Raw genomic sequence first — 25,293 nt, 5'->3', positions numbered from 1 at the left:
CGCTGACACCCTGGAATTAGTTTTTCTTCCAGAGTCCTTAAAAATACCCTGGATTTCTGACACCGGGACTCAGCTTCTGACAGCACTTCCAAGCTGCCGGGCCTGGGGCCAGCCATCAGTGCCGGGGGACAGAGGCCGTCCAGCTCCCGTGCTCCTCCTCAGCATGGAGATGATGGTGGTGTCAGGGAGGAACGTGGCGGTGCCGGGGAGGAACGCGACGCCTGCCACGGCCGAGCTGTTGCTTGCAATTTCTACAGCGGGATGGTGCTCAGCGGGGCACAGGCACGGCACAAACACTGCCTTACCTCGGCCTTGCTCCCAGCAGCTCACGCCACTTTGGTGAGCGTCCCCACGCACGGCCAGGAGGGTGGGAAGGCTCTTCCCTGGGGACTTCCAGCAGCCGTGACCATACAGAGCCCCACAGCTGAGGACTGGGCTGCAGCGAGGGTCCCCGAGGAGCTCTCCCCCAGCCAGGATTTCTCTGTGCATCCCTGGGAGAGCACATGGCCCCAAAACCCAGCTTTGGGTTGAAGCCTATGACCCCCTCCCGGCTTTGCCAAGGGGCACCCGTGACATGCTGGCACCCTGGGAATTTGAGGTGGGCCAGGGGGGCTGAGCTGGCGAGGCTGGTGGGGGGCACGGGGAGAGGTGCTGCTGCTGCCCCCCAAAAGGCAGGGCAGTTGCCAGCCGCCCCTGGCTGCCCGCAGGCCGCACGCGCTGTTGTTGCCATCTGACAGCTCTTGGCGAAACTGCCTTTTGTGATTCAGCCGTGTTTATCCCAGCCCGCGGCCCGGCCCAGCGTGGGTTTCCATGGAAAACTTCCATCCAAAACAAGGAGAGAAGAAGCTACAGCGGGAGTGACTCAGCCACAACTGGAAGCTTCTGCGGATGAAGAGGAAGGGGGGGCAGCTGTTCTCAACGGCTTGGTCCCGCTCCGGCTGCGGGGCTCGGGGATGGCCCCCGGCTCTCCCCTGCCCATGCTGCTGCCTCCCCGCAGGCAGGAGCCAGGCAGGCTTGGGGGGAGCTGCGTTGTATAACCATCTGCGAAACACGTCACCTTCCCGGAGCGCCCCCTCCCCAGCCGCCTGCGTCAGGCCCCGCTCGTGGGGACAGGGGAGGAAGAGCGTGAGATGAGTAAGGCTCAAACCCCGGCAAGATCCGCACCTGATGCCAGGCTCGGCGGGATGTTGCTTTTCCCAGAGCTGCCCACGGGAGCCCCTGCCCGGCGAGCCCTGCGCGGGCGGCTGGCATGGTGGGCAGCAGTGGAGGGCCTGAGTCAGCGGCGGCACGGGGGGAAGGGACGCGGGGAGCTGGGGAGGAGGCGGTGGGTGTTTGCAGGGAGGCAGCAGCGCTGGCAGCATCTCCGCTCGTGCTGGTCGTCTTCTCCTGCCCTCCCCGGGACACTGGGAGAGGGCTGGGGGCTCTGCTCACCTGGGGAGGGGGGGAGAGCGAAGCAGTGCCCTGCGGAGCCCAGACCCCGTGCCCACGGCAGCCTGCTGGCAAGCACAGCCCTGGGCAGGGCCCTGCTCATCCCTGGGGCCGTCACTGTGGCCACACAGGTGGCTCTGATGGCTGCGCTGGGGGACGGAAAGGGCCCCATCTGGGGAGCAGAGGAGCAAAGCCCACCCCTGTCAAAACACCCAGGCTCCCGGTGCCGCTGGGTAACCCCGGTGGCCATCCCCAGGGCCACCCGTGCCCCAGGCCAGTGTCACAGCTACCTTCCAGAGCCCGGGCTCGCTCCGTCACCCTCCCAGCAGCATCCCTTGCTCAGGGACAGCAACCCCCATGCACTGTTTGGGGGAAATCCCAACTCCCCCGGGCTGTGCAGGGTGGGGGAAGAGGAAAGCCCCCAGCCACCGAGCTGAGTGGGGCAGGGGAGGACCTTGGTCAGTCTTGTCTCCAGACTCGCCTTCACGGGCAGCCGAGGGTGGCTGCGCCCCAACAACAGCAGCACGGGAACAGACCTGGATCTGCGAGAGGCAGGCAGGGGCCAGTACGAAGGTGTCTCGCCGGTGGAAAAGGAGACGGAGGGCAGGATTCCGGGGGCAAACCCCTCCATCTGGCAGGGACGCGCGGTGACAGCCACAGGAGCCACTTCCCTCCTCCCATCGCATCAGGGGCCGAGCGTGACTTTACTCCGCTGCTCACATAGGCACCTCCTGCGGATGAGGATCACGTTTATTTGTTTTTATTAATTTGTTTAAACTGGTGCAGGAGCCACCTGGCAGGAGCCATCTTTTTACAGAATCTGGGAAGAGGAGGCAGGTATGTAGCACCCCAGCTCAGGTCACCCATCCCTCAACACCCCTCCACAACCCGTGCAACGGAGCTTCCTGCAGAGCCGGGACCATTCTGCTCACTCACCACAACGCCTGGGCTCCGTTCCCCTTCACAACACCAGCGAGCTGTGGCGGTGCCTCCCCCAGCAGCGGGGAGATGCTCGGCGGCGGCTGTGGGACCGCAGTGCAGGCTGGCGGCTGGGCAGCACCGCTCCGCAGCGGCCGTGGTGAGCGGACATGGCTGCAGTGCCTCCTCCGAGCTGTCCTACGGAGCCGCTTGGGTGGGGGGTGAGATGCCGTACCGGGAGAGCGCCACGGCAAGCTGTAGCTCTGCGGTAATTAAACAGCTAACGAACTGCAGGCTGGCGAAGCGCTGTCTGCTGCCATCCTTCCCCAGCGGCCGAGGGCTCAGGTGGGGGGAGCAGCAGAGACAAAGGCCCTGGTGCTTTGTCATGGCTGGCCACTGCCTTCGGCCTCGCTCCCCAGAGCTGCTGCTGCAGCCAGGCGCACAGCCTCAAGCTGCATCCCTCCCCCCCAAAAACGGCCTCTGGTGTCCCCGATGCGGTGACCGAGGGGTAACAGACACCCCATGCCTTCGCATCACCCGAGTGGTAAGCACTGATGCGACACAGCTCACCCGGTGCCACTCTGCGAGGTCGCAAAGCAGGCAGGCACTGCCGGAGCCCCGCCAGACCCCGGTACAACACCAGCCCGGGGCTGGGCTGCAGGGAAACCAGCCACATCCTCCTACCACCGCCTCCGTCATGCTGCCATGTAACTGGCAACAAACCAGAGGGCAAAAAACTCAGAGGCATGAGAACTGCTAGCTTCTGTCCCCGGGCCCGCTCCCGCACCACAGCATCCTCCGCCCCTCGCAGCGCCGACGCTGCGCTGCCCGGCTGCTCCCCAGCTCCTGGCTCTGCGCAAGCAGGGGGCAAATTTAAGAAGTTTCATCCAATTCCTCTCATTTACCAACTGTATCGCACTGTACCCCCAAGGAAGGCCATGGTTTGAGAGAAGCCCTGTAAGCACAGCCTGGGGCACGATACCTCTGGGCTGCAGAATGGAGAGCCCGGCCTGCCCCAGCAGCAGTCAAGTAGGATGCCTGCAATTGTAACAACAATAAAGATTCCTGTGTGCTTCTGGAAAACATCAGAGCCAAAAATATAGAGACAAGCTCTTCTTGTTCATGAAGGCACTGTGTACAGAGGAAAATACAAAAGTCTCCCAACACAGACACGCTGAACGAACAGACATTTAATTTCTGAAACGAACACCAGCCCTGGCACTACCAGAGAGACAACAGGATTTTCTAGACCCAGACCTGCTGGAACTTTGGTTTAATAGCTTTCACCACGAATATTAAAACCACCGATCTTTGGGGTCTAACAGCTGCCGGAGCTGTGTGTTCTGCAGACAATTCCTGTGGCTGAGCTGAGGGACCCCAATTTTGAACAGCTATTCAAGCCTCTGAAAGCACCTCACACATACAGAGCAGTATCACCCTCCTGTCCTCAAACCCCTCACCATCACACCCACACAGTCATGTGTACAACGAAGTTGCAAAAAAATGGGAGATAACAAAGAACCATTTAGGCTGGCCTTAACAGTGCAGAGCAGTACAGTGAGCTGATGAGGACTCTTTGGCCTCTCTGGAGGGCATGGAAACACAGTGATTTTTCACCAAGATGGCAGGCTGCACGTGGCTCGCTGGAGCCCCATTTATTACAGAGACTGTTACCAAACAGTCCCAGCCCCTGGGGGTTCAGCCTGTCCCTGTCTGGGGCGGAAGCGGTCCAAGAAGTCTAGGTAGGCCTTCTTCTGTGGTGCAGCCGCAGGGACGAAGTGCCCGCCGGGGTGGGTGAGGACAACAGGCTCCACGAAGTGCTGGGCCAGCTCCCTGCTGAGAGGGGCGGCGATGACGGCGTCAGCATCGCCCACGACGTGCAGTGTGGGCAGGGCGATGGGCTCTCGGTAGAAGTGACCGTGTGCTGGGGCGCGGCTGGCGAAACCAGCCACCAGGATGGCGAAGGCCACGGGGAAGCGGGAGTCGCCGCGGGCCCGCAGGGCGCACACCATGGCGGCCAGCGCTGCGCCCTGGCTGAAGCCCAGCAGCCCGTCAAAGGGCCCGTGCTCTGCCAGTGCCGCTGCCACGGCCGACAGCGACTCCTCCAGCCCCGCCGGCGCTGCCGCCACCTCCCCCGCCTCAAATGTGCCGGGCCCGGAGAACCACCAGCCGCGGGGAGGGTCGTCCCCGTCGTCGTCCTCACCGCCGCCGGGCACGGGGTGCGGCGCGCTGACGGCTACCAGCTCTGCGCGGCCACGCAGGGCCTTGCGCAGCGCACCGGTGCGCTGACGGAAGCGGCGCTCGCTCTGCCGGTAGCCGTGCAGCCCCAGCAGCCGCAGCGGCCGCCCCTCCGACATGGCGCCCTCCGCCACCGGAAGCCGAAAGCGCCGCTTCCGGCTCACCCCCCCCCCCTTCCAGCCGAAAGACCTTGTGCTCATTGGACGGCGCGGCGAGCGGGGCGGTGCCACTCCGGGCTGAGGCGCCGGCACGCCCCCTGGCGGCGGGAGGCCGCCGCGCGGGAAACGGGACCGGGGGCGGGACGGGGCGGCCCCGGCGGGAGGGGACGGGGCGGGACCCCCGGTGCCACCGGAGGCAGAGCGTGCAGCACGGCCTGGCCTTGCAGAGAGGCGCTCCCCGCGGGCAGCCGGGCCGGTCCTTCCGGGTATCGGTGTCGTCGAGATACGGGGTGGTTCCCATCAACTCCGGTGCCGGTACCGGGAGGCCCCGGCGGTGCTTACCCTCGGGGGGCCGGTGCCAGCGCCCACGCCGGGTCCCTGAGCGTGGCGGTGGCAGGACAGGGTGCAGGCTGCGCTCACGAAGCTGCCGGGCCCCCAGTGTTCGGCCTCTCCTCGCCCTCCCCCGGGGTGGGGGGCGCGGGCGGCTTCCCCTGCAGCGGGGAGAGGGGGGGTCAGGATGGGGCCCCAGCCCCCGCCTGACCTGCGATGAGCCTGCCCGTGCTCAGCCCACAGCACCCCACGGGGCACGGCTGGGGAGATCGCCCCTCCCGGGGAGCCGCGGGGCCAGGCGGGAGCTTGGCCCGGTCAGGGCTGGGGGAGCCCGGGTGTCCCCCGCGGTGGGGGGCACCGGCCCCGTTACCGTTCACCGGGGACGAAGCCACAGGGTGGCGCTTTCAGCACGCGGCACCGGGCACCGTACGGCACCGCACAGCGTACGGCACCGCACACCGTACCCACCGCGCACTATACAGCACTGGGCGTTCAACCCGCACCAACACTCCCACCGCCCGTCCCCTGCACCCCGCACGGCCACCAAGAGCGAAGGGACAGAGTGGGGACCCCCTGCCCTGGTGACACCCCACCGCCCCGGTGATGCCATGCTGCCCACCTGGGCCGGCCGGCCGTGGCGTGGGAGCTGTGTGCCGGCGTGGTTCACCGTCCACGGCCCCAGGGACTCGCTGGCGTAGAAGTCCATGGGGTAAGGCTGCTGCCACTCGACGTCCTGGAGAGCCACCGCGGCCTGCGGAGGGGACAAGGAGCTGAGTCCCCGAGCGGTGCCCGCCGTGGGGGAGCCAGCGGTGCTGGGAGAGGTCCCAATGCGGCGGCTTGGTGTGCCGAGCAGGGTGCTGCCTGAGGGAAGCTCACAGCACCGGAATCCCACTGATTTCACAAGAGATGGGAAATCCCAGCGGCACACCCGGACTGTGCACAGAGCACAGACAGGGAGAGGAGGGGATGCTGCCCAGCTGCAGGGACATCCCCGTCCTGGTGGCTTGCAGCACTGCAGCTCTGCGGGAGGTTCCAGGGAGCCACCCCAAGCCAGGGCTGGTGCCCCCAAAGCGGGAGAGGGGTGCTCACCTCATAGGGTGTCAGCAGCGGCTTGCTGAAGGCTTCTCCCCAGTCGATGGAGAGCCGGGGACAGGCTACCTGCACCCACCTGGAAGGGAAACACACAGCAACAGATGCGGATGAGTATTTTGGGAAGAACAAGCTGCAATGAAGCCCTGCAGCAGCCCTCCAGGGAAGGGAGAGGAGCGGGCAGGGAGCGAGGTCCCCACCGTGCCGGAGCCACCCTGCCAAGGACAGCCATGTCCCCTGTGCCCAGCCACCTGTCAACTTTGTCCCCTCCCTGCCCTGTGGGCACAGCATCTGTGCGGGTGCACGGTGCCAGGGCCTGCCCAGGTGGCAGGAGGACAGATGTGGCAGGGATGGCTTCCAGCAGGAACTGGATGGCACACCCTGGGGACCCCGGCGTGGGGGGCTGGAGGGGGGTCAGCAGCACTCACGCGTCCACATCAGGGAAGAGCCGCAGCTTGCTGGGGAAGATCTCCGACAGCAGCACTCGCACGAAGGGCCGGCCCAGGGCACGGAGACGCGACTCCAGATGCTGCGGGGGAAGAAAGCACCCAGGGGCGTTAGGGGAGCCCAGACAGATGCCCCCCAGCAAGCTCTCCAAGTCCTGCCCACAGCCCCTCCCTGGCCATCAGCCCCTCTGTGGGTCCCAGCTCTGCCCCATGGCCATGTCCCCTCGGTGGTCACAGGGCAGGCACAGCAACGGGACTATGGCCACGGCTCCAGCTCGCGCCTGGCTCTCCCCAGCGCGTGCCTCAGCCTAATGAAGTAATTACCGCTCAATGACAACAATCTGTTCTCGTTAGCGGCTGCCTTCCCTGGGACGCCTGCCTGCCACAGGCTGGCCGCGGCCAGAGGCTGCAGGAGGAGGACAGGAGCCCAGGAGGGACCAGGGACATCCTTGTCCTCATCCCCGACTCCCTGGGGCCACAGCAGGACAGTGGCTGCTGGGACCTCACCACCCTGCTCTGCCCACCAGTCCTTGTGCTGCCCCAAATCTCACCTGCGGCTCCCCAAAAATTTCTGGGTGTGAGCAGGGCCACCGTGTTCAGGGCACCCTACTCCCATGTGGCAGGACACTGTGGTCCTGCTCCCCTTGCCTGGCTGGGGCGCAGAAAGCGGCAGCGCAGCAGCTGAGCAGGGACAGCGAACCCGACCAAAAGTTCATCCAATTAAAACAAAGCCAGGGAATTAATTGCCGAGCTGCCTGTGCGGAGGGGGGGATCTCCGAGGCTGGCCAGCTCTCCCCAGCAAGGGGCAGGTTTAATGAGCCCTTGTGTGGCCTCCCTCATCCACTGTGACTTGCCCTGCCCGCTCGGCTCGGGGCCACGCAGACCCCAGCCAGTGGCAACCAATGGGTCACCAGCAGTGCTGGTTCCACCCTCGCCCCAGCAGTGAGGCCACTGTGTCAATGCTGCCATCGCTCACTGGTCCTTCTCCCCGCCCAGGAGCAGGGCCCAGTGCCCAGGCTGAGGCCATGGGGATGGGGTGGGTACCTGCAGGATGCCGGGGGAGCCCTGCCGCCCCAGCGTGCCCAAAATGAGCCCCCAGCAGCGGGCGCCGGCGGCAGTGCGGATGGCGTCCTGCCGAGCGCGGCGCATGCGCTCATGGCCATAGTGCTCCTGGGAGAAGACCTTGCTGTAGGGATCGTACCTGCGAAGCAGAGTCAGGCTCACATGCGCCCCACCACCTGCCCCCCCCCCCCCCCCATGATACCCCTCCCTCGTTAGCACTAATTGCCTCCCACAGCATATCTCCCCCAGGGCCCCACTGGCTCATCAGGGCGCGGAGAGGGGACAAGGACAGAGACAGGGACAAGGCGAGTGTCTCACCGCAGCCCCCCAACACCTAGCACAGCCTGGGCCACGCACTTGGTTCCACGCTTGGCTCCCCCCATCCCAGCTCATCAATTATGAAGAAATCTTTGATTTGATGCTTTGTTTGACGAGGAGAATTTTAATCAAATCCCACTCGGGTTTCGGGAGCTTCCCCAGCGCCATAAACCTGACGCGCGCCTCCCGTTAGTAACAAACGACCTACTAAGAAATTCAGATTTCGCCAAATGAGCCCAGCCTTTCGCTCCTGATATTTCATCTGCTTTCAGCGGCCTCATCATTGCGCTTTATGGCCTCTGCCTGCAGCAGCCAGGCTTTAATGGCTGCACCTCCATGAGCTTTCACAGGTACTTGTCAAAATGTTTATATTCAGCCAGAGTAAATGGCTGGCGTTCGTCTCCCTGCCGCACCTCTTCACCCGCCCTGCGGCCCCTCACCTGCCTGTGCCCGCTGCAGGCAGCTGCCTGCCCAGCCCCGGGGTAGGGGGGTGCTCCTGGGGTGCACAGTGGGGACAGCGGGTCCCCGGCGTGCTGGGGGAGCAGGGGTGTTCCCCACCATGGGGCTGTTGGGAAGCGGAGCAGGTGCCCGTGGGCTGCCTGTACTTACAGGCAGGTATCCCCGGGTTGGCCATACCTGTAGGCAGGTATCCCCGGGTTGGCAATCATGATGGACTCCAAGTGAAAGCGCCCGTCGCCCAAATACCTGCCAAGAGGGGAGGGAGAGCTACAGCACGCGGGAAGCAGCAGCGCCCATCCATGTGCCCGCCAGTTTCCCAAGCCGTGGTGCATGGAGATGCTGGGAGCCCAAGCTCCCATGTTGGGACAGGGGGGGACAGTGGGCACAGCCAGGGCTCCCTGTCTCTGTGCAGCCCCCTGGCACACCAGGGTGGGAGACGCGGCTGCGCTCGGGGCAAGGAGCGATGCCCACGGCAGCGTGGGGCAGCCGGGAACTGCTCCATCTCAACGGCTGGTTCTAGACGTTGCTGCTTCCATTTCTAATCGGATTTCAAGTCAGCAATTACATTTCAAAGCCTTTCATTCAGCTGCCCTAATGGAGTGAGGGCTTGGAAAATGAATTCAGACGTAAAACTTGACTAGATTTTGCCCTTAATTGGAGAATGACATTTTGGAACATCAAAGCTAATTTGTCTGCAAAAGTTAGCCCCAGAGACGAGCAAAAGAAGAAAATAATAACGCGGGGAGGACACAGGTACGCCGGCTGCGTGCACCTGCAAGGGCGGCCCGTCAGTACCGCACCGCGGCTCCTCTGGTGCTGGCCTGGCCACCCCTGCCCGCTCCTGATGCCCTTGAGGAGAGATGGAAAGCAGCACCTCTCCCCAAGCCCCAGCACGGCTCAGGGCAAAGCCAGAGCCCTGCCAACCCCCTGCCCTGGCAATCGTGAGCCTGGCTCCCCGCACAGCCGCGCTCAGAAAGGCACCGGTGCTGCTGGCTCCCAGCAAGGCAGGCGAGAAGGGGCTTGGCAGGGCCCGAACCTGCACCCTGGCTCCCCGGTTCCTCCCAAGGGTGGGGTCCTTATATTTATTTATTCTGCAGCACACTGTATTCACAGTACATTAAGCATTTCCATTACCTAAAATAATTAGGTGATAGGAAGCGAAGTGCTCCCTCTAATTTGCTGTCCTTAAATAAAATTAATGTTGCTGTGATGTTGGGCCCCGGCCATTTGTCTTTTCCAATTATCCATCCGCCCTTCCATCTATTATCTATTCTGATATACGACTCAATTATTTCCTTTGTGCTACGAGCACATGCCACTCCAAGCAGCGTGGAGAGCCAGAGGGGGCCCGTCCCAGCCCGCAGACATCCCCCTGCCGCCCCCCAGAACTGCCCCATGGCTGGGCAGGGGGTACAGGTAGGGCGGGCAGCCTGGGCCAGGCAGGAGGGTCCTGGAGGATCCCGGGTACTTACACGATGGCGTCCGTGTCCTGGGTGAGCCGGGGTGACGTGCAGCCCAGGATCTCCCCTGGGGACAGCGGCTTGCACTGCGGCACACACACCTTGTACTGGGAGCGCAGCTCCTGCGATGCCGCCTGCGGGAGACGCAGGGTCAGCCGGGCAGCAGGGACAGACCGTGGCACGGAGCATAGCCGAGGCCGGTGGTCCCTGGCACTGCTGGGGACCCCTGGGGACACCCTGGCTCTGGCAGTCCCAGCTCCATGGGGCACCAGCAGCAATGGCTGTGCTGTTGTGCCCCGGCACAGCAGCAGCAGAGGGGAGCCAGTCTGCTCGGGGCGGCACCGTCACGGAGGGCAACGGCTCCGCACAGCCGAGATGCTCAGCGAGGCTCAGCCAACGTATCAATTAAAAGACAAGGGAAAACGCTTAACGCTTCGATAGCCCCGTGTTTAGATAGACATGGCTCAAGAGGCTCATTCATCTCCTCCCATCCTGCCCAGCCGGCCATTCAGGGGCAGACAGACAGACCTGCCGGAGCTTCCCCTGCCGCTGCCGGCACTGCATCAAAATGCCAAGTGCTCCACTGCCTGCCCTGACATTTACAGAGCAGCTCCCGGGGGAGCCAGGGAGGGGTGCCGCCATGAAACATTGATCAGAGTTATTATAAAGTACTTGATCAACATTACGGCAGCAGCATATTATTGCAGCGACTCGTCAGACGCAAACTGTCACCACCAGCACCCCAGGGCAGCCGCTCCAGCCCTGGAGCCGGGTCAGGGAGGGATCGAGCCCAGGCCAAGGTGGGGGGAGGCACAAGCCCCATCCCACGCCCCATACTGCCGGGGTTCCCCATCTCACCTGCACCGTGGAGACAAACTGGATGGTGCTGACGAGGGCCAGGGAGGTGCCTGCTGCAAAGTTGAAGCGAATGGTCTCAAGGAAATGGGATGTGTCGATCTTTATGTCCACAAACACGTAGAGCATCTTCAGTCCCTGCGTGGCATCAATGGGAACTGATGAGAGGAAGAGAGAGGGTGTGAGTGCAGGGTATGCCCCGGCAAGACTCCACTGCCACCCGCAGCTGCGGGATAAAGCACATTGGTGGGGCTCCCTGCATCCCAGCTGCCCCAGTATGGGCAGGCCAGGGTGGGCTATGCCACCCCTCTGCCCATGCTGGCACCCCAGGCACCCCGGGCAGGGGGTGCAGATGGGAGCTGCAGAGAGCACCCGCTCATTTCTCTCTGGATAATGGCAGCCTGGGGAATCAATGAACACAAATCTAATTACCCCCAGTGCTAAGAAGCCTGTGTCACCACGATTAAGTGAATAATTAAAGTACACAGAGTCCACATCGATCCACAGCTCTGTGTTCACTTCCCATTTTGGTGCTCTTCACCTGATCACAATTAAGTGCAAATTACTCCCTCCCGTGGGGCACGTGAGGCCAGGAGGGAGAGGGCAAGCGCCTGTGTGCTGCGCTGGGACGCACCCTGCCATCGGCCACGGGGCTCCCTGTGAAGGCGGCTATGCCGAGCCAGTGCTGGGAGCACCGTGGGCAACCCGAAAGGAGCCCAGCGCCCTCTCAGCACCCTGCAGGCACCCCAGCGAGCCCTGCGACCCATCCAGCCTGGTGCAGGTAAGGATTGCATGGACATGGGCAGCGGAGGGCAGCTGGGCTGGTGAAAGGCAGCCTGGCAGTGCCTGCCTGTCCCTGCAGGTAGCAGCTCCAGAAGATGTGACTCCCGTCCCCTGGAGCAGCCCGGCTCTTGCACTGGCGCGCTCCCAAGCACCACTGACTATGGCCCCTTCCTCCTCTTCCCACTGTTCATTCATATAATAGCAGGCTACAAACCAGGAGTTTTATACTCCCTGTTCCAGTGGTGCCCATAACCCTCCTTCCGTAACAAAGCACCTAGCACAGATATTTATCACCGCGAAAGCTCAGGCTGTCGTGGCTTTCGGGACGCAGTTCTCAAGCAGGGAGTCAGTATTTCATATAGACCCCGACACAATTCTTCAAACCCATTTATATGGCCCCATAAACGTCCAGGAGGGCCGCAGGGTGCTGGGAGCGCAGCGGCAGCAGCGATGCACGCGCCTGCCGCTCGCTACAGCAATTCTGACGATCCACCTTAAAACCCAGAGCGTCTTATTGTTATTTTTGGGCTGATTCCATCCTGGGTGGACTTCAAAGTTAGCAGCATCTGGGACAGCAGCGCAGTTTCCATGGCAACTGGATCCAGAGTACCGTCCGCCTGGGGAGCACACAGCCTCCTCCTCCCTTCCCCGCCCAGCCTGTGCTGCACCCGCAAAGCTGCCTTCCTGGCCCGTGCCAGCCCCGGGGCGAGTGGGACCCCCAGGCCATCGCTCCCCTCTGCGGTCGCGCCCGAATTCCCCCAAAGCCCACAGCTGCGGGGCAGGGGGTGAGAGCAGCCCCGTCCTCATCGGCGGCTCCTGGGTGAGCGGGGTCCTGCCAAGCCATGGCCCTGCTGCTCTGCTCTTGGGCACAGGTCTGTGATTTGGGTGCTGCAGCAGTGTGTGGCCGAGCAGGATGAGCACATGCTGCCGCCCCCAAAATCCTGCCCGTGGGCAGCCGCCCAGCCAGCCCAGCCCTGTCCAAAGCCAGCAACCGAGGCTGTAGAACAGAAATCCCTTTGGGAAGGGATTAGCCCTTGGCACTAAGTCTCTGAGCTGGCATCAAGCGGGGCGAGGAGCCGCTCAGCATGGCACGGTGGCGGTGGGGCAGCCTCCACAGTGCCACGCACGGCCACCTCGGCAGCACCCCGGGGCCGAGTGTCACCTACTCAGGCAGCTGTGTCCGTAGTGCACCAAGAAGTCAGCCCCCAGGGCCCGGGCCGTGTAGTCATCCACGCAGCATGCGCCGTAGGTCACATCGCCCATCACCACAGCCTCTGCATCCGTGAACCTGCGGGGAGGCACAACAGTGAGGGTCACAGTTGGCTGCTGTCACCACAGCCCACGTCCTGCCCTCCAGCTCTGTGGCACACTGCTACCAGGGGACCCCGTGCTGCCGTCGAGCCCCTCGCCACACGCCAAAGAGGACGAGCACTGGCTACTCTCCGAGATGTCAACATGATTAAGCTGGAGAGCGGTAATCCGCCTCTTCAATTGGGTAAAGCTGTTTGCAATTCAGCGGATTATCCGCTCATCAAACAATACGCTGCCAGCTTCCTAATGCTCCAGCGGGGAGAGGAGCAGAGGGAGACCCGGCGCAGCGTGGTGCTGCCACTTCCACCAGCCAGCCCCCGGGACCAGTGCCACCAGGATGGGCAGAACAGCCACCCTGGCATCCCCAGCTGTGCCAGCCAGGCTGGCCAAGCCACCGTCCCCCTGTGCCCGAGCACCACGCGAGCCGGCGCACTCCAGCCTGCCCCTGGCTGCGTCACCCACGGGTGCCAGTTTGGCCAAGCTGGGTGTGCTCCAGGAGCAGCTGGTGCTTAGGTGGTGCTTGGCGAAGAAAAGCACTGAGCGAACACTGGCGCTGTCCCCCATCCCAGCTCCGGCATCCCGACGCTCTGGCCCCAGCCCACCCGGCACCCGCCAGCCAGTGGAGGGGCACACACCAGCACCGGGCGGCAAAGCCAGGGCTCTGGTATGATTTAAAGGTGCCACCTTTCTGGGTATTTTATTGCACCATTTCGGGGGATTATTAGCTTGGCTGCCTTCCCAGGGAGCTGCCGTGGTAGTTTACGGATGAAAGCAGGTATCTCGATGACAAAGCCCTGCGCCTGGAGGGGCTGCTTAAACCAGATGCTAATTCCTTATTCATGCCGAGGTTGCACCCACGGCTGTAGCTTGGTGCCAGTGGGGTCCCCCCTGCCGCTGGCGCAGGGCTGGGGCCAAGGGGCCAGGGGAGGTGGGCGCCCTGGCACAGCATCACCCCCCACCGGCACCCGGCGCTGGCTGGGGGCCAGGGTCCCGCGCACTCCCCCCCAAGCGCCAGGCAGAGAGTGTTACGTCGGCGGCAAGAATAGAAATGGTGGGCAGAGCTGGGCAGATGGCAGAAGGTGGAGAAATGGTGGAGCGTGCTGAATATTAACAGCTCCGGCCCATCAGTCAGTGCCCAGGGAGGGGGACAGGGGAGCAGCTCTGCTGGAGCATCCCTGGAGAGGGGGCAAAGCCATCCCCACCTCCCGTGTCCAGCCTGGGCATTTCCCACTCCCCGAAGTGTCCCAAGGGCTGGGGACGCAGTTGAGGACTGTCAGAAGATGGACCAGATCCTTGCTAGCACCCAAATCCCACGATCCCTTGCCACCAGCGTGGCCCGGACAGGAGGATGGCTCCTCCACTGCCTGCACGGCCATGCCGTGGGGCTGGGGGCTGCCGGTGAAGGTTCGAGAAGGCTCTTCCCCACCCCCCCGAGCCCCCAGCCCCCTCCTCTAATGAGAGGTGATGAGATGAACATGAATCAGACTCCACACATCTCAGCAAAAGTGGAAAATTATTCAGCTCCTTAAGATTCAGGACGGGGAGGTCTGACTCAGAGCGGCAGCCAGCGCCGCTTAATTTTTTATAGATTAAAATGTATGCAAATTGGCCCAAACCCCAGAGAAAGTCCCTGGGGGTGAAGAGCAAGAAAGTGAAACAGCAACGGCAGAGGGAGGAGAGCAGAGGCTGGTGGAGGCACCCGTGGCCCCTGCCCAGCGTGCAGGGCTGCAGCCGGCAGCACGTGGCCACCAGCCAGCGGGCAGGGAGAGGGGGCTGAGCCCTGCCCCAGCCACAGGAAACCATCCTGCTCTGGCTGCAGGGAGCGGAGACACGGCCGAGCAAGGAGTAAAGAGGCCGCGGGACAATGCCTGGTGAGGAGGGAGCCCAGTGGTGCTGCCATCGCGGCCGGTGAGGCTGGAAGGGTGCCGGCAGCCTGGTGGTGCCGGCAACTAGGTGCAGAGGCGCCAGGACAGCACGTGCTGAGGTCAACAACGCCGGCTGGGTTGGACAGTCGAGCGGAGCAGCAATCATCTCCCGAGACAAATCAAAGGCAAGCGTGGGGGCCTCCCCTTGATGTTTTAATCAGTTCGGTGTCGCCGGAGCCTTTCATCAAACTACAGAGGAAGGAAACGTCAATTAGCAGCCACCTGCCTCTGACGTGGGCCGGGGAGCTGCTCGCCAACCAGACCGGACTGGGATGCGGGCGAGGGGCAGCCATGGGAGCGTCCTTGCGGTTGTTTCATGTCCCCACAGCTCGTCACAGCCACGGACGGGTCCCAGCGGTGTGCCGGCAGGAAGGATGCGATGACGGGGCTGTCCCCACCCAGCGCCGAGCTGCTCACTACAGCTGGGAGCTCATGAATATTGAACACGTGAGAAGGTTATTCATCTTTTACGTCCCGCAAACCCCAGCTCATTCTGAAAAACCGCCCGGCCTTAGCATTTTTCTCATCTCCCCCTAATTCATTATCTCCTCCTTTAAACAGATGGCTCCCGAAATCCCATTTATAAAGCGCCATGCTCAGCACTGGCAGGATGCATGCCCGGGCAGGCGAGGTCCCGGCCCTGATCCCAACTGCCAGGACCCCTGGACCCTCCCAGCCCTGCTCTTCGCCGGCCAGTGTGGGATGGAGGCGACAGCAATCCGGGGACAAGCTGGGGGCTGAAAACGCAGGGACAGACAGGCACCCACAGGGCCAGCATATGCCCAAGCGTGGGGCGGTCGCTCCCTGCCACCTGAGTGCAGGCACCGGCCTGGAGCAGCCCTGATTTATTCCAGCCCCTCAAGAAATAAATGAGAGCATTTGCTGCTGGCAGGAGGGGGGGGGTCCCCTGACACCATGGCAGCGTGTGAATGATACTGTGCTGGTCCTCAACCCGTGAAGCAGAGACGCTCTCCTTGGCAGAGAGGAGTCCTCAACCCCAGCATATCCATTGCGCCTGGCTCCAGCAGCCCTGGGCAGGGAGGGGACTGTAGGGACAGAGCTGAAAGTGGCCGGTCCTGGCACCATGAGACTGCCGGAGGACGGAGCCAGCACCGAGATGCTGGGGCGCCCATATGTCCTGCTGGGGATGGGGACGTGGAGCAGGCTGCTCCTTGCTTCACAGTCACCTGTCTCGCCTGCGTGTGGCCCTTCACAGCATGGTCACACTGTAGCGTGGTATCACCTCCCTGCCAGGAAACGCCTGGGGATAAGCAAGAGGGTTATGCCCTGCAAACACCCCACACCCTGTCCCTCGGGGGAAAGGCAGAGCTCCACGATCACCCCACAAAACCTACACCTACTGCCTGCCCTGCAGCACCCAAGCCCAGCCTGTGCCAGTGTCCCGGGGCATGGGGGCTGAGCACAGCCTCAGTTGAGAACAATGTGCTTAATTAGCGGAGAAGCCCATCACCAAGCCCCATTACCAGACTCCCAACTTCATTAGCGCAAGAAGGCTGCAGGTAATTAAAATAATGAGTTTGCAATTTTGCTGCAAACGGTGCTGGAAGAGCCCTGCTGCAGCTGGGCAATCACCGTCCGCGTGGGGCCCCGCAGAGCATCTGCAAGTGGGTCAGGACGGAGAGAGGTGTGTGTCCCTGCAGCCCCCCAGGAGCAGCCATCTCCGGCTGGGTCCCCTCCCCTGAGGGGACCTCCCCCTCTGTCCTCAAAGGGGGTGCCAGGGCCAACCCCGTCCTCCCGAGTGGCATGTCCTGGGGGCACCCCAGCTTTGCTGGCCTTGCAGCTGCAAAAAAACCAAAGTAAGGCAAACCAAGGGCCCAGTGCATGGTGGTGGCAAAGCCACGGCAGACGTCCTGTGCCCAGATGGTGCCTGTCCCCTCTTCCCTGCGGCCCGGCCACGGTGCTGCCTGTCAGTGCCAGCTCCCTGGGCTCCGCGGGGACATGAGGAGGTGGCGCGGGGCACACAGTGGCAGGCACCGCACTTGCGCCAGCACGTCCCAGCCCTGGGAGGTGACAGCCCTATAGACCCCACACACTCCCCCCTGCCCGGTCCCCCCCACGCTGCCATCACCACCCAGGCTGAGGTTTTAAACGTCTCCAATGAAGTGAGAACTTCATTCTCCCTAATGATGCTGTTGTGCGGTTAATGACGGTGATTAAATTCCCCTGCACAGCGTGCTGCACCGTGCTGCCAGCGCCTCCGGGTTGCGCTTAAAGGACAAGGGGAGAAGGGAAGGCAGCGCCGGCCAGCAAAGCTACAACACTGTGAAGCTGAGGCCGGATCCTGACTTGTGTTAGTGTCGCAGGATGGCCCATTGGGACCTCCTGGTGATGCCACCGACTTCACCATGGCACTCAGTGCCACACTGCTCAGTGGCACATTGGAGACCTGCCTGGCCAGGGGACCCGGTGCCCTTGTCCTGCCCACCTGCCAGCCCCAGGAAGGGACAGCCTTCATGGCACCGGGGAGCTGCCAGGCACACCAGCCTTCAGGGGCTTTTTTGTCCTCGCTATCACCGCAGCTGCCCATAGTGGGGCATTTCGAGCCGTGCCAAAGCTGCTGGGCTGTGCGCACGATGTTTAACTCCTTGCTGCTCAACCAGAGTTGATTCAAGACACCCTGTCACTCTGAAATGTCCCTGTACGCTCCTGGGCACACCATGGCATGGTCACTGGGATACTCAGTGCCTCGCACAGATGCTCAGAAGCCATCGGGAGGTGCTTAGGCCATGGCAGGGCAGCCTGCGCAGGCATCAGGATGCCTTTCGACCCCCCCGCCATCGAGCCACGGCTGATTAGCAGGAGCCACTCACCCCGTCACGGCACGGGGAGACAGAGGGATTAGCAGCTGCGAAGCCTGACAGCCGACTTTATTAACAAGGAATCAAAAGCCCAGCAGAGAGCCCAGCTGATCTGTCTGCTCCAGCCCCGGTGGGGGGAGAGGAGGGGTCTGCTCTGGGCTGTGCCCCCCCCACACCAAGCCAGCAGTGCAGGGGGCACGGCTGCCGCCTCCCTGGCACGACAGCGGGTGGGCTGGGGGGTTGCCCTCCTCCCTGAGCCGCGGTCCGAGTTCCCCCCACGCGCCTCTCCACGCTGCCGCCCCCCAGCACGAGTTACCCTCTGCCGAATTACATCAGCCGTGACAAACGGAGCCAATTTGGAAGGTGCCGCGAGAGCGTCGTGATGCGGCTTCGGCAGCCCGCCGCCCTGCCAGCTCAACAGACCCCGGCCTCGCCGCCCCCCCTGCAGCTGCCCGCTCGCCCCAGCGCAGGTTGGATAATGACAAACCTATTAACGCTAATTAACTGGGCCTCACACTGGTCAATGCTGTAAGTGTGCTCTTGATTTCAAAGGCTCCAGGCTAAGTACCCTACCGGTCTTTCCAGAGGCAGCGGCAGCTGTGACACTTCGGCTACATCTTCATCCCCACAGCCCCTCGGGGCTCAGCGAGCACCAGTGCAATGCCAGGGAGCCCCGATGAGGCGCTGGGGGGTCCCCACCCCACAGCCCCCTCCCCTCCTTGCCCCCCGCCGGGGCTCCCTGGGGGCCTACTCATTCCCACATTGCAGTGGTGAACGCAGTGACACTGCCATCCCCCTGCACGGGGACAGACGGACTCAGGGAAAGCACTGTGGCCTCCCCCAGCTGCCTATGCTGTGGCAGAGCGAGGCCATGTCCCCACTCTTGGCCCTCCCCAGCACCGCCAGGCCACGGCGCAAATATTTTATTAAAAGGCAGCTCCAGCAGAGATAAATATTGCATCTGAGCAGCGGCAGACATGGCTCTGGTCAAGCCGGAACACATGGGGACGGGCACCATTGCCCCAGGGACACCAGCCCCGGCCATGGCTCTGCAGCCATTACCGGAGCACAAAGGGGAAGGGGAGCTCGCTGGCATCCCCAAACCCCAATTCCCACCAGCAAGGAGGGGGCAGGAGGCTCTGGGGATGGGCTGGGTAGAGGGGCTGCTCGCTGAGCAATGCCCCCCATGGGTGCAGGTACCCCTGGCATGCTCAGCCCTCGTGTGGCCTCTGTCCCCAGCGGGAAGGGGACACACCACCCCGGGGCCACTGGTACCCCGAGCCCCTGTCCCCCGCTTGATTGCGGCAGCCATCGCCAGAGCACACGGCTACAGTGATTCCTGTCACGTCGGAGGCTCGTCCGGCCCCGGCGCCGGGTGAGGAGGGCCAGCAGGAGCAGCAGCCGAGCCGCGATTCCACATTAATGCCAGCGATGAATATTAATAGCAGGAAGAGGCAGGCACTAACGAGGCCACCTGCCGATTCACACCTCACCTACGGCAATGTAACCGGGTCTCAAGCGCATTCCCGAGAGAGCAGGGACAGCGCTGGGCTCACTCCTGCCCACAGCCACGATCCTCCAGCCAGCAGTGGTGGTACCCAGCACAGCCACGTCCCCAGCCAGAATCACAGATGGCACCCAGTGTTCCCAGCAAGGGACTGGCAGTGTGGTGTCTCTGGGTGCTGCGTGGTGGCAGCGAGGGAAGGATACGGCTCTCCTGCTCGGCCTCAAAGCCATCCCCCATCCAACCACAGCCCATCAGCGCTGCCACATTCCTGCTCTTGGCTGGGCATCTCTACACAGGCAGCACCCATCTCTCACCAGCACCCCTTGCTCTGGCACCCAGCACCCCTCCTCAGCCCTGTGGAGCACACCCAGCAGGGAGGAAGAGTCCAGCGGGGATGCCAGCACCCTGGCATACACCGGAAAGTGGGGCTTAAGGTTTCATTCAGACAAAAGAGCCCCTTAATCCGCTGCCTTTGAAGTCGGAGACATGAAAGCGGCTGGGTGCCAAAGCCGGAGAGGAGGCAGCTCCGCTTAAAGGGACAAGCCCACGCGGAGCCGCCCGCACTCGCACCCATCCCCTCTGCCCCCCGCACCCGTCCCCTGCCCGCACCCACCTTCCCACCGCTCCCTCACGCAGCCCAAGCGTGGGGCTCAGCAGTCCCGCGGGGGCAACGATGGCAAAGCGGGGACAAAGCCCACAGGCACGGCTGCCTCCCCACCCAGCACGGCAGCAGTGCTCAGCTAGTGGCGACTGGGAGGTGAGCCTGCTCACCCTGGAAAGGCATCTTTCTAATGAGTGCTGCGACCCGATGACAGACGATGCACGCGGTGCTATTAGCACTAATTCACTGTGCGAAAACAGAGAGGGGCTGGGGAGGGGGCAGCCGCAGCGGGGAGAAAGCAGCGGGTGGGGAGAGAGGGAGACACGCTCGGTGGTAAGGAGATTACAGCCAATTTCTGCAAGGTGCCTGCATCCGCTGCCGCTGCAAAGCCCAGCTCCTCTCCAGCGCCTCCGACCTCACTTCCCAAGCGGCACAGAAAATCAGGAGAGGAGCTGCAGAGAAGGGGCCGCCCGCCGCTTGCAGTCAACCCCTCTGGGCCATCACTGTGGCCGCAGGCCTCCCCAGCCGGAGAAGGGCTGCCCTGGAGCACCTCTGTGCTGGCCCGCGAGTGTCACAGCCGGACCGTGGCTGCCGGGACAGGACAGAGCCACGGGGGAGGAGGGCAGGAGACCTGCGCAGCAGCAGTGGCCCCACTGCCAGCCCTCCCCTCACCGGCTGTACTGCTACGGCGAGTGTGCAGGCACCAAACTGGCATCAGCTGCTTGTTAACACGGCTGCTCCTCTGCTCCGTCACCCCGGCAAGGGCCTGGACACGCTGAGCTTGTCAGCAGCTTCCGGCAGAACGGCAAGGGGAGGAGAAGCGGAGCAGCAAGGGCTGGGCTGGCACGGTGCCAGTCCCTGTCCCCAGGGCTGGCAGTGGGTCCCTGCGACCTGCCGCAGGGCAGCAGCGTTGCGGGTGCCCGGCCAGGCTGTGGCCAAGGTGCTCCTGTGAGGGCAGCAGTGCCAGGGCCCCCACCGCACCCTCCCACAGCAGTAGCACTGGGCCTCATCCTGCCCAGTGGCCACCCCATTCCCAGCAGCAGCCCCCATCCCCTTGCCAGCCCCCGGAACCGAGCGGGGAAGCGCAGAAAAGCCGCTGTCTTACCGCTCAATGATGTCTGCGATGGTGCAAGCGAACATGAGGAGCCCTTCTGGCATCTGCAAGGCCACTGGGAAAGAGAAACAGCCCCGGGGTTAGGAGGGGCTGGAGGGGACAGCCTGAAGTGGGGACCTGGGCACCAGCCCCCGGGGCCTACACACCCAGCTCAAGCAGCAGCCGCAGCACACACCCCCCCCCAAAACAGCCAGAAATTGGCCAAAATTCCAGGTGGCCGGGATGCATGTGGTCCTGCCTTGGGCTGTATCCATTCTCCCTGCTCGCACCCAGCCCTTGTGCACACACCTCATCCCTTTTTGATCCCTCTGACACTGCTGGTCTCTCCCGCTTCCCGCAGTAATGAGTTCCAGATTTTAATTATGTGCTGCACAGGAAAAGGTACTTTCTTCTGTTTATTTTAAACTCGCTCCTAATAATGTAAATGCGTGCCCCTGATTCTCCCGGTACAAGAAAGAGTGAATAATCATCCCCTATTCAGCCTCTCCGCATCATTCACAATTCTATATCCCTCTATCATATCCCCCTTCATTCGCCTCTTTTCCAGCTAAAGGATCTAAATCTATTTAATCTCTCCTTGTACAGAAGCTGTTCCAAACCTTTGATCATCCTCGCTGCCCTTCTCCACACTTCCCCTCCCTGCTTCTCTCCCCGTTTGGGGAGAGTGGCCGGCAACGCCACAGCATTGTGCCTAGCAGGAATTTATTCATCAGCGAATGATGTTTCCCGCTTTGCTCCCTCCTCGCAAGATGGGAACAAAATCCCTTTGCCTCTGCAGCCTAGTTGGGCCCCCAGCGCCTGAGGTGCACCCAGGAGCCCCCCATGGGTCCCCCCAGGCTGACCCAGGACTATGCTGGGGGAGATGAATGGAGGAGGCCCCATTAATCCTGTTGTCGTTTCACCTCCTGATCCCACTAAGACATCCCAGCTCCAGCGATATCTACCCAAACAACCTCTCCAGATCCCCTCCAACAGAAATCCCCACGCTGCCAAGCCCAGCCCGCTGGCCAGTGCGGAGCTGTGTAAAGACTTGGCCCAAACTGGGCTAATCTCGCCCTGCTCCAACCTGCAGGGCCTGAGAAAAGCTGTGTGTGCTCTTCCAGCCCCTGCCTGACGCAGCAGGGCCAGGCAGCTCAGGGTCCCGGCATCCCCCAGCATTGTCAGCCCGTTTGGGACCATTTCGGACTGCCCTCCGCCCCAGATTGCCACCATAAAGCAGACCTGCAAACAGCGAGGGGCTGGCAGGAGGCAGCTGGGTCACTCTCCACTGGCACAACGCTATGTGGACAGAGGGTGACACGCCAGTCCCCCCAAACCCCCCCCAAACCCCACAGCACGCAGGGCACAGGCAGGGCTGGCCGCAGCCCGGTGGGAGGCTGCGTTCCCCCAGCAACGAGCCCCTGGCTCGGCTCTGCACGCACAGATTTTTAAATCCCAGCACGGCTGGCTGGCTGATGGGCTCCGCTCCCAGCTCTGAAGCCTAAATCCCAGCCGCATATTTACATTTAATTAGGAGGTGCCAAGCAGCAAAACACGGCAATGAAAGCTAGAGCTGCACGGCTGGGCGGCCTCACAGCGTCCCGATGGGCAGTCCTGCCTCCCACACCTCAGCCGGGCTGGACCAGGCGGCCTTGCAGCCTCCACCCCCTTGGCCTCACAGCTGGGACCGGCTCAGGCAGCGGCGCCTGGAGCGTCCCCTGTGATGCCTGCCAGCTCCTGCCAGCTCGGTGGCAGCAGGCAGAGACATTCCCTGGTGGACACAGCGTTTCAAATCTGGCTCTGCCTGGAGCCCCCCGCACCGTACAACCCCACAAGCAGCCCCCGCCTGCTATGCAAGGGTGGGGATGCTGGTGACACCCGGGGACAGAGAAAGGTTCCACACCGTGATGCCTGTAGCCGATCACACACGGAGAGCCGGCTCAGCCGCAGCAGGATGCGCACACCGGGGTGGGGGACAGCCTTAGCAGCACCCCGCAGCACCTGCTCTGGGGCCACCATGGCCACTCCCCACCCCTCCAGGGCTACAGCAAACCCCCAAGAAAGGTTCAGACCAGACCACAGCATGGCCCAGCTCCCTGTCAGCCACTCCAGCCCCCCAGAGCCGGACATTGTGGGGCTCCCCCTGCCCGGCCCTGGCAGCATGGCAGGAAAGCGCAGGGAGAGAGGAGAGCAGCAGGGACCTGGCCGGCATCCCAGACACATCTCGCAGGCTGACAGGTCCGCGCAGCTCAACCTGTCCTGTCCGATGTGATTATAATCCAGAGATACAGATCTATTAACCCCTCCTCGAGAGGAGGAGAGCTTGCCAAGACAGCCTAAACACGCCAGGGCATGCCGGGCAGCTCAGCACTATCCCTACCCCAGCCCCACTGGCCCTGCACCCTAGCCCAAGCGGGCCCCCTCGCCGCTGGAGAGCTCAGTGGCACTGACTCGCCATGCTGCAACCCCAAAACTCCTTGTCCCCGGGGCCTGCGCTCACCCTTCCTGGCCTGAGCCTGCCGGATCCGCCAGACGGTCTTGGGGATCTCGAAGTTGTAGTTTCGGGGCAGGGCCTCTGCCGCCTCCCGCAGTTCCGCGTTACCAAGGATCTCCTCGGGGATCTGCTGCGCCGCTCGCCGCGTGGGGCCTCGAGCTGCAGGACAAACGGGGTGGCCTAAAGGAGCGACTGGGAGGACAGCACACCCCGTACCCCACGGGCCACCAGCATCCTCACTGCCCTCATGCCACCCCCGGGGACAAGCAGGTAGAAGGGGGTGGGTTTCTGTCCTTCACGCTGGGGGCAGATTGCTGGCATTTTTGGGGGGGAAACCACCTTTTTTTTTCCCAGAAAACACCACTGTAACTATATAAAACCCTATGAGTGGAGATAGCTCCTCCCAAGACGGGGCGACACCGGGCATAACCCCCCATGGCTCATCCACAAGCACCCCGGGAGCACCCTCGAGGGTCCCTCCTGCCCCATCAAGGGGATCCCGTGATTCCACCGGGAAAAAGGCAACAGCAGCGGGTGAGCCAGGCCCGTCCCCGGGAGCCTCATCCTGAAGCCGGCCCCCGCCAGCAACCGCCCCCCTACAGCTCAGCGAAGCCGAAGAGCGGCGGGGGAGTGACAGCAGGGGGATTATTCACTATTTCCAGCCCAACATCAGCACTCATGAGCCACCCAACCCTCCCCGCACGGCCCACGGTCGAGCCGCCACAGGGCCAGCTGGGCCGGGCCGGTGGCGGGGGAGGCCGGGACGGTGGCTCCGCCACCGTCCCGGCCTCCCCCGCCAACCGGCCCGGCCTCCCCCTCCGAGGCAACCGAAATAGCGCCTAGTACCGGCACCGGGAACCCAGCGTTGACCCGGCCTCAGCCCACCTGCGCCGGGCACCCGGACCGCACTCCCGACCCTCACGGAGGCCGCCATGGCTCTGGAGCACGTGAAGGCGGGGAAGGCAGCACTAAGCGAGCCCCGCACTAGGCCAAAGCAGTCGCTGGACGAAAGATCGAGTGCGGGAGCGCGCCGCCGGGCCCCGACGGGACGGGAGGTGCAGCGGGGACCGATGGGTCCCGGGACGGTGCCGGCCGGCCCCTGGGTGTGCAGCGGGCTGTGCCAAGCGCTGCGATGTCGGGGCTGCCGCTCCTAACGTTGGGGCCGTGGTGCCGCCGCATCCCCCGCGGTGCTTATAGCCCCGGGGCTGCCGGTCCCACTTCAACGTGGGGACGGGGCTCCGGGGCCGTTGCCGTGGTGACGGATGCGTGTCCCTCCCCACCCGTGTGGCGGGGCAGAAGCCAAGTCCCTGCGAGGCGTGGGGCAGGAGGGACCCGGGGACAGCGGGGACCCCCGGGGGCGACAGGGAACCGGGGAGGCAGCAGAGACTTCCCGGGGACAGCGGGGACCCCGGCGGGGCAGTGGGGACATCAGCGCTCGCGGTGGGACAACGGGACCCCCGGTGGGGCAGAGGGGACGGGGCGGGAGGGACCCCCGAGGGGCAGGAGGGACAGCCCGGGGGCAGCGGGGTCCCGGTGGAGTGTCGGGACCCCGACGGGGAGTGCGGGGACAGAAAGGACCGGGGGGGGCAGAGGGGACAGCAGAGCTCCCGGTGGGGCATGCGTGACCCCGGTGGGATAGCAAGGACCCGGTAGGGCGGAGGGGACGATAAGGGGCAGAGGGCACCGTGGGGGGCGGCAGGGACCCCGGGGGGGCGGCAGGGACGGTGCCTGGGCGGAGGGGATGGCGGGGACAGCCGGGACCCCGATCGGGTGGGCGGACCACGGCGGGACCCCGGGGGGCGGAGGGGACGATAAGGGGCGGAGGGGACGGCAGGTCCCCGGGAGGCGGCAGGGACGGTGCTGGGCAGACGGCACGGCAGAGGCAGCGGGGACCCCGGCGGGCGCGGGTCGGCATAGCCCCGGTGGGATACCGGGGCACCGGGGGGGCGGAGGGGATGGCGATGGGGCGGGGGTGACAGCCGGTCCCGGGGGCACCGCA

The 25,293-nt window shown here is 63.7% G+C and overlaps 3 protein-coding genes across 3 annotated transcripts in view; 1 reads left to right on the top strand and 2 right to left on the bottom strand.

Moving 5' to 3' along the window:
- Positions 1 to 3,533: 3,533 nt before the first annotated feature.
- Positions 3,534 to 4,703, bottom strand: OVCA2 (OVCA2 serine hydrolase domain containing). The gene has a single exon (XM_059829435.1). It carries the CDS (start codon positions 4,701 to 4,703, stop codon positions 4,017 to 4,019), a length of 687 nt encoding a protein of 228 aa, XP_059685418.1. The 3' UTR covers positions 3,534 to 4,016.
- Positions 4,704 to 5,158: 455 nt separating this feature from the next.
- On the bottom strand, positions 5,159 to 24,228 carry DPH1 (diphthamide biosynthesis 1). The gene is made up of 12 exons (XM_059829402.1): positions 24,180 to 24,228; positions 23,301 to 23,453; positions 20,813 to 20,876; positions 12,711 to 12,832; positions 10,765 to 10,919; positions 9,919 to 10,040; positions 8,624 to 8,692; positions 7,652 to 7,808; positions 6,590 to 6,690; positions 6,162 to 6,240; positions 5,692 to 5,823; positions 5,159 to 5,233 (listed from the first exon to the last, which is right to left on the bottom strand). The coding sequence occupies exons 1-12, from the start codon at positions 24,226 to 24,228 to the stop codon at positions 5,159 to 5,161; spliced, it is 1,278 nt and encodes a 425-aa protein (XP_059685385.1).
- RTN4RL1 (reticulon 4 receptor like 1) overlaps positions 24,227 to 25,293 on the top strand; it is a 32,131-nt gene continuing 31,064 nt past the window's right edge. The window contains exon 1 of the mRNA XM_059829508.1: positions 24,227 to 24,311. Coding sequence (XP_059685491.1) covers positions 24,227 to 24,311 — 85 coding nt within the window. The remainder of the gene's footprint in view (positions 24,312 to 25,293) is intronic.

Source organism: Gavia stellata, chromosome 25, assembly GCF_030936135.1.
Source record: "Gavia stellata isolate bGavSte3 chromosome 25, bGavSte3.hap2, whole genome shotgun sequence".
In the NCBI taxonomy this organism is placed as follows: Eukaryota; Metazoa; Chordata; class Aves; order Gaviiformes; family Gaviidae; genus Gavia; species Gavia stellata.
The sequence above is the reverse complement of the archived record's forward strand: the minus strand, read 5'-3'. Positions and strand labels throughout refer to the sequence as shown.

Bases quoted from the DNA above. Each gene is read 5' to 3' on its own strand.
- OVCA2 (XM_059829435.1), bottom strand. From the start codon at position 4,703: ATGTCGGAGGGGCGGCCGCTGCGGCTGCTGGGGCTGCACGGCTACCGG.
- DPH1 (XM_059829402.1), bottom strand. From the start codon at position 24,228: ATGGCGGCCTCCGTGAGGGTCGGGAGTGCGGTCCGGGTGCCCGGCGCA. The intron at 12,833-20,812 runs GTAAGACAGCGG...GCCTCCCCGCAG, and splicing joins ATCGCAGACATCATTGAGCG to GTTCACGGATGCAGAGGCTG. The intron at 5,824-6,161 runs GTGAGCACCCCT...TCCCCTCCGCAG, and splicing joins CGCTGCTGACACCCTATGAG to GCCGCGGTGGCTCTCCAGGA.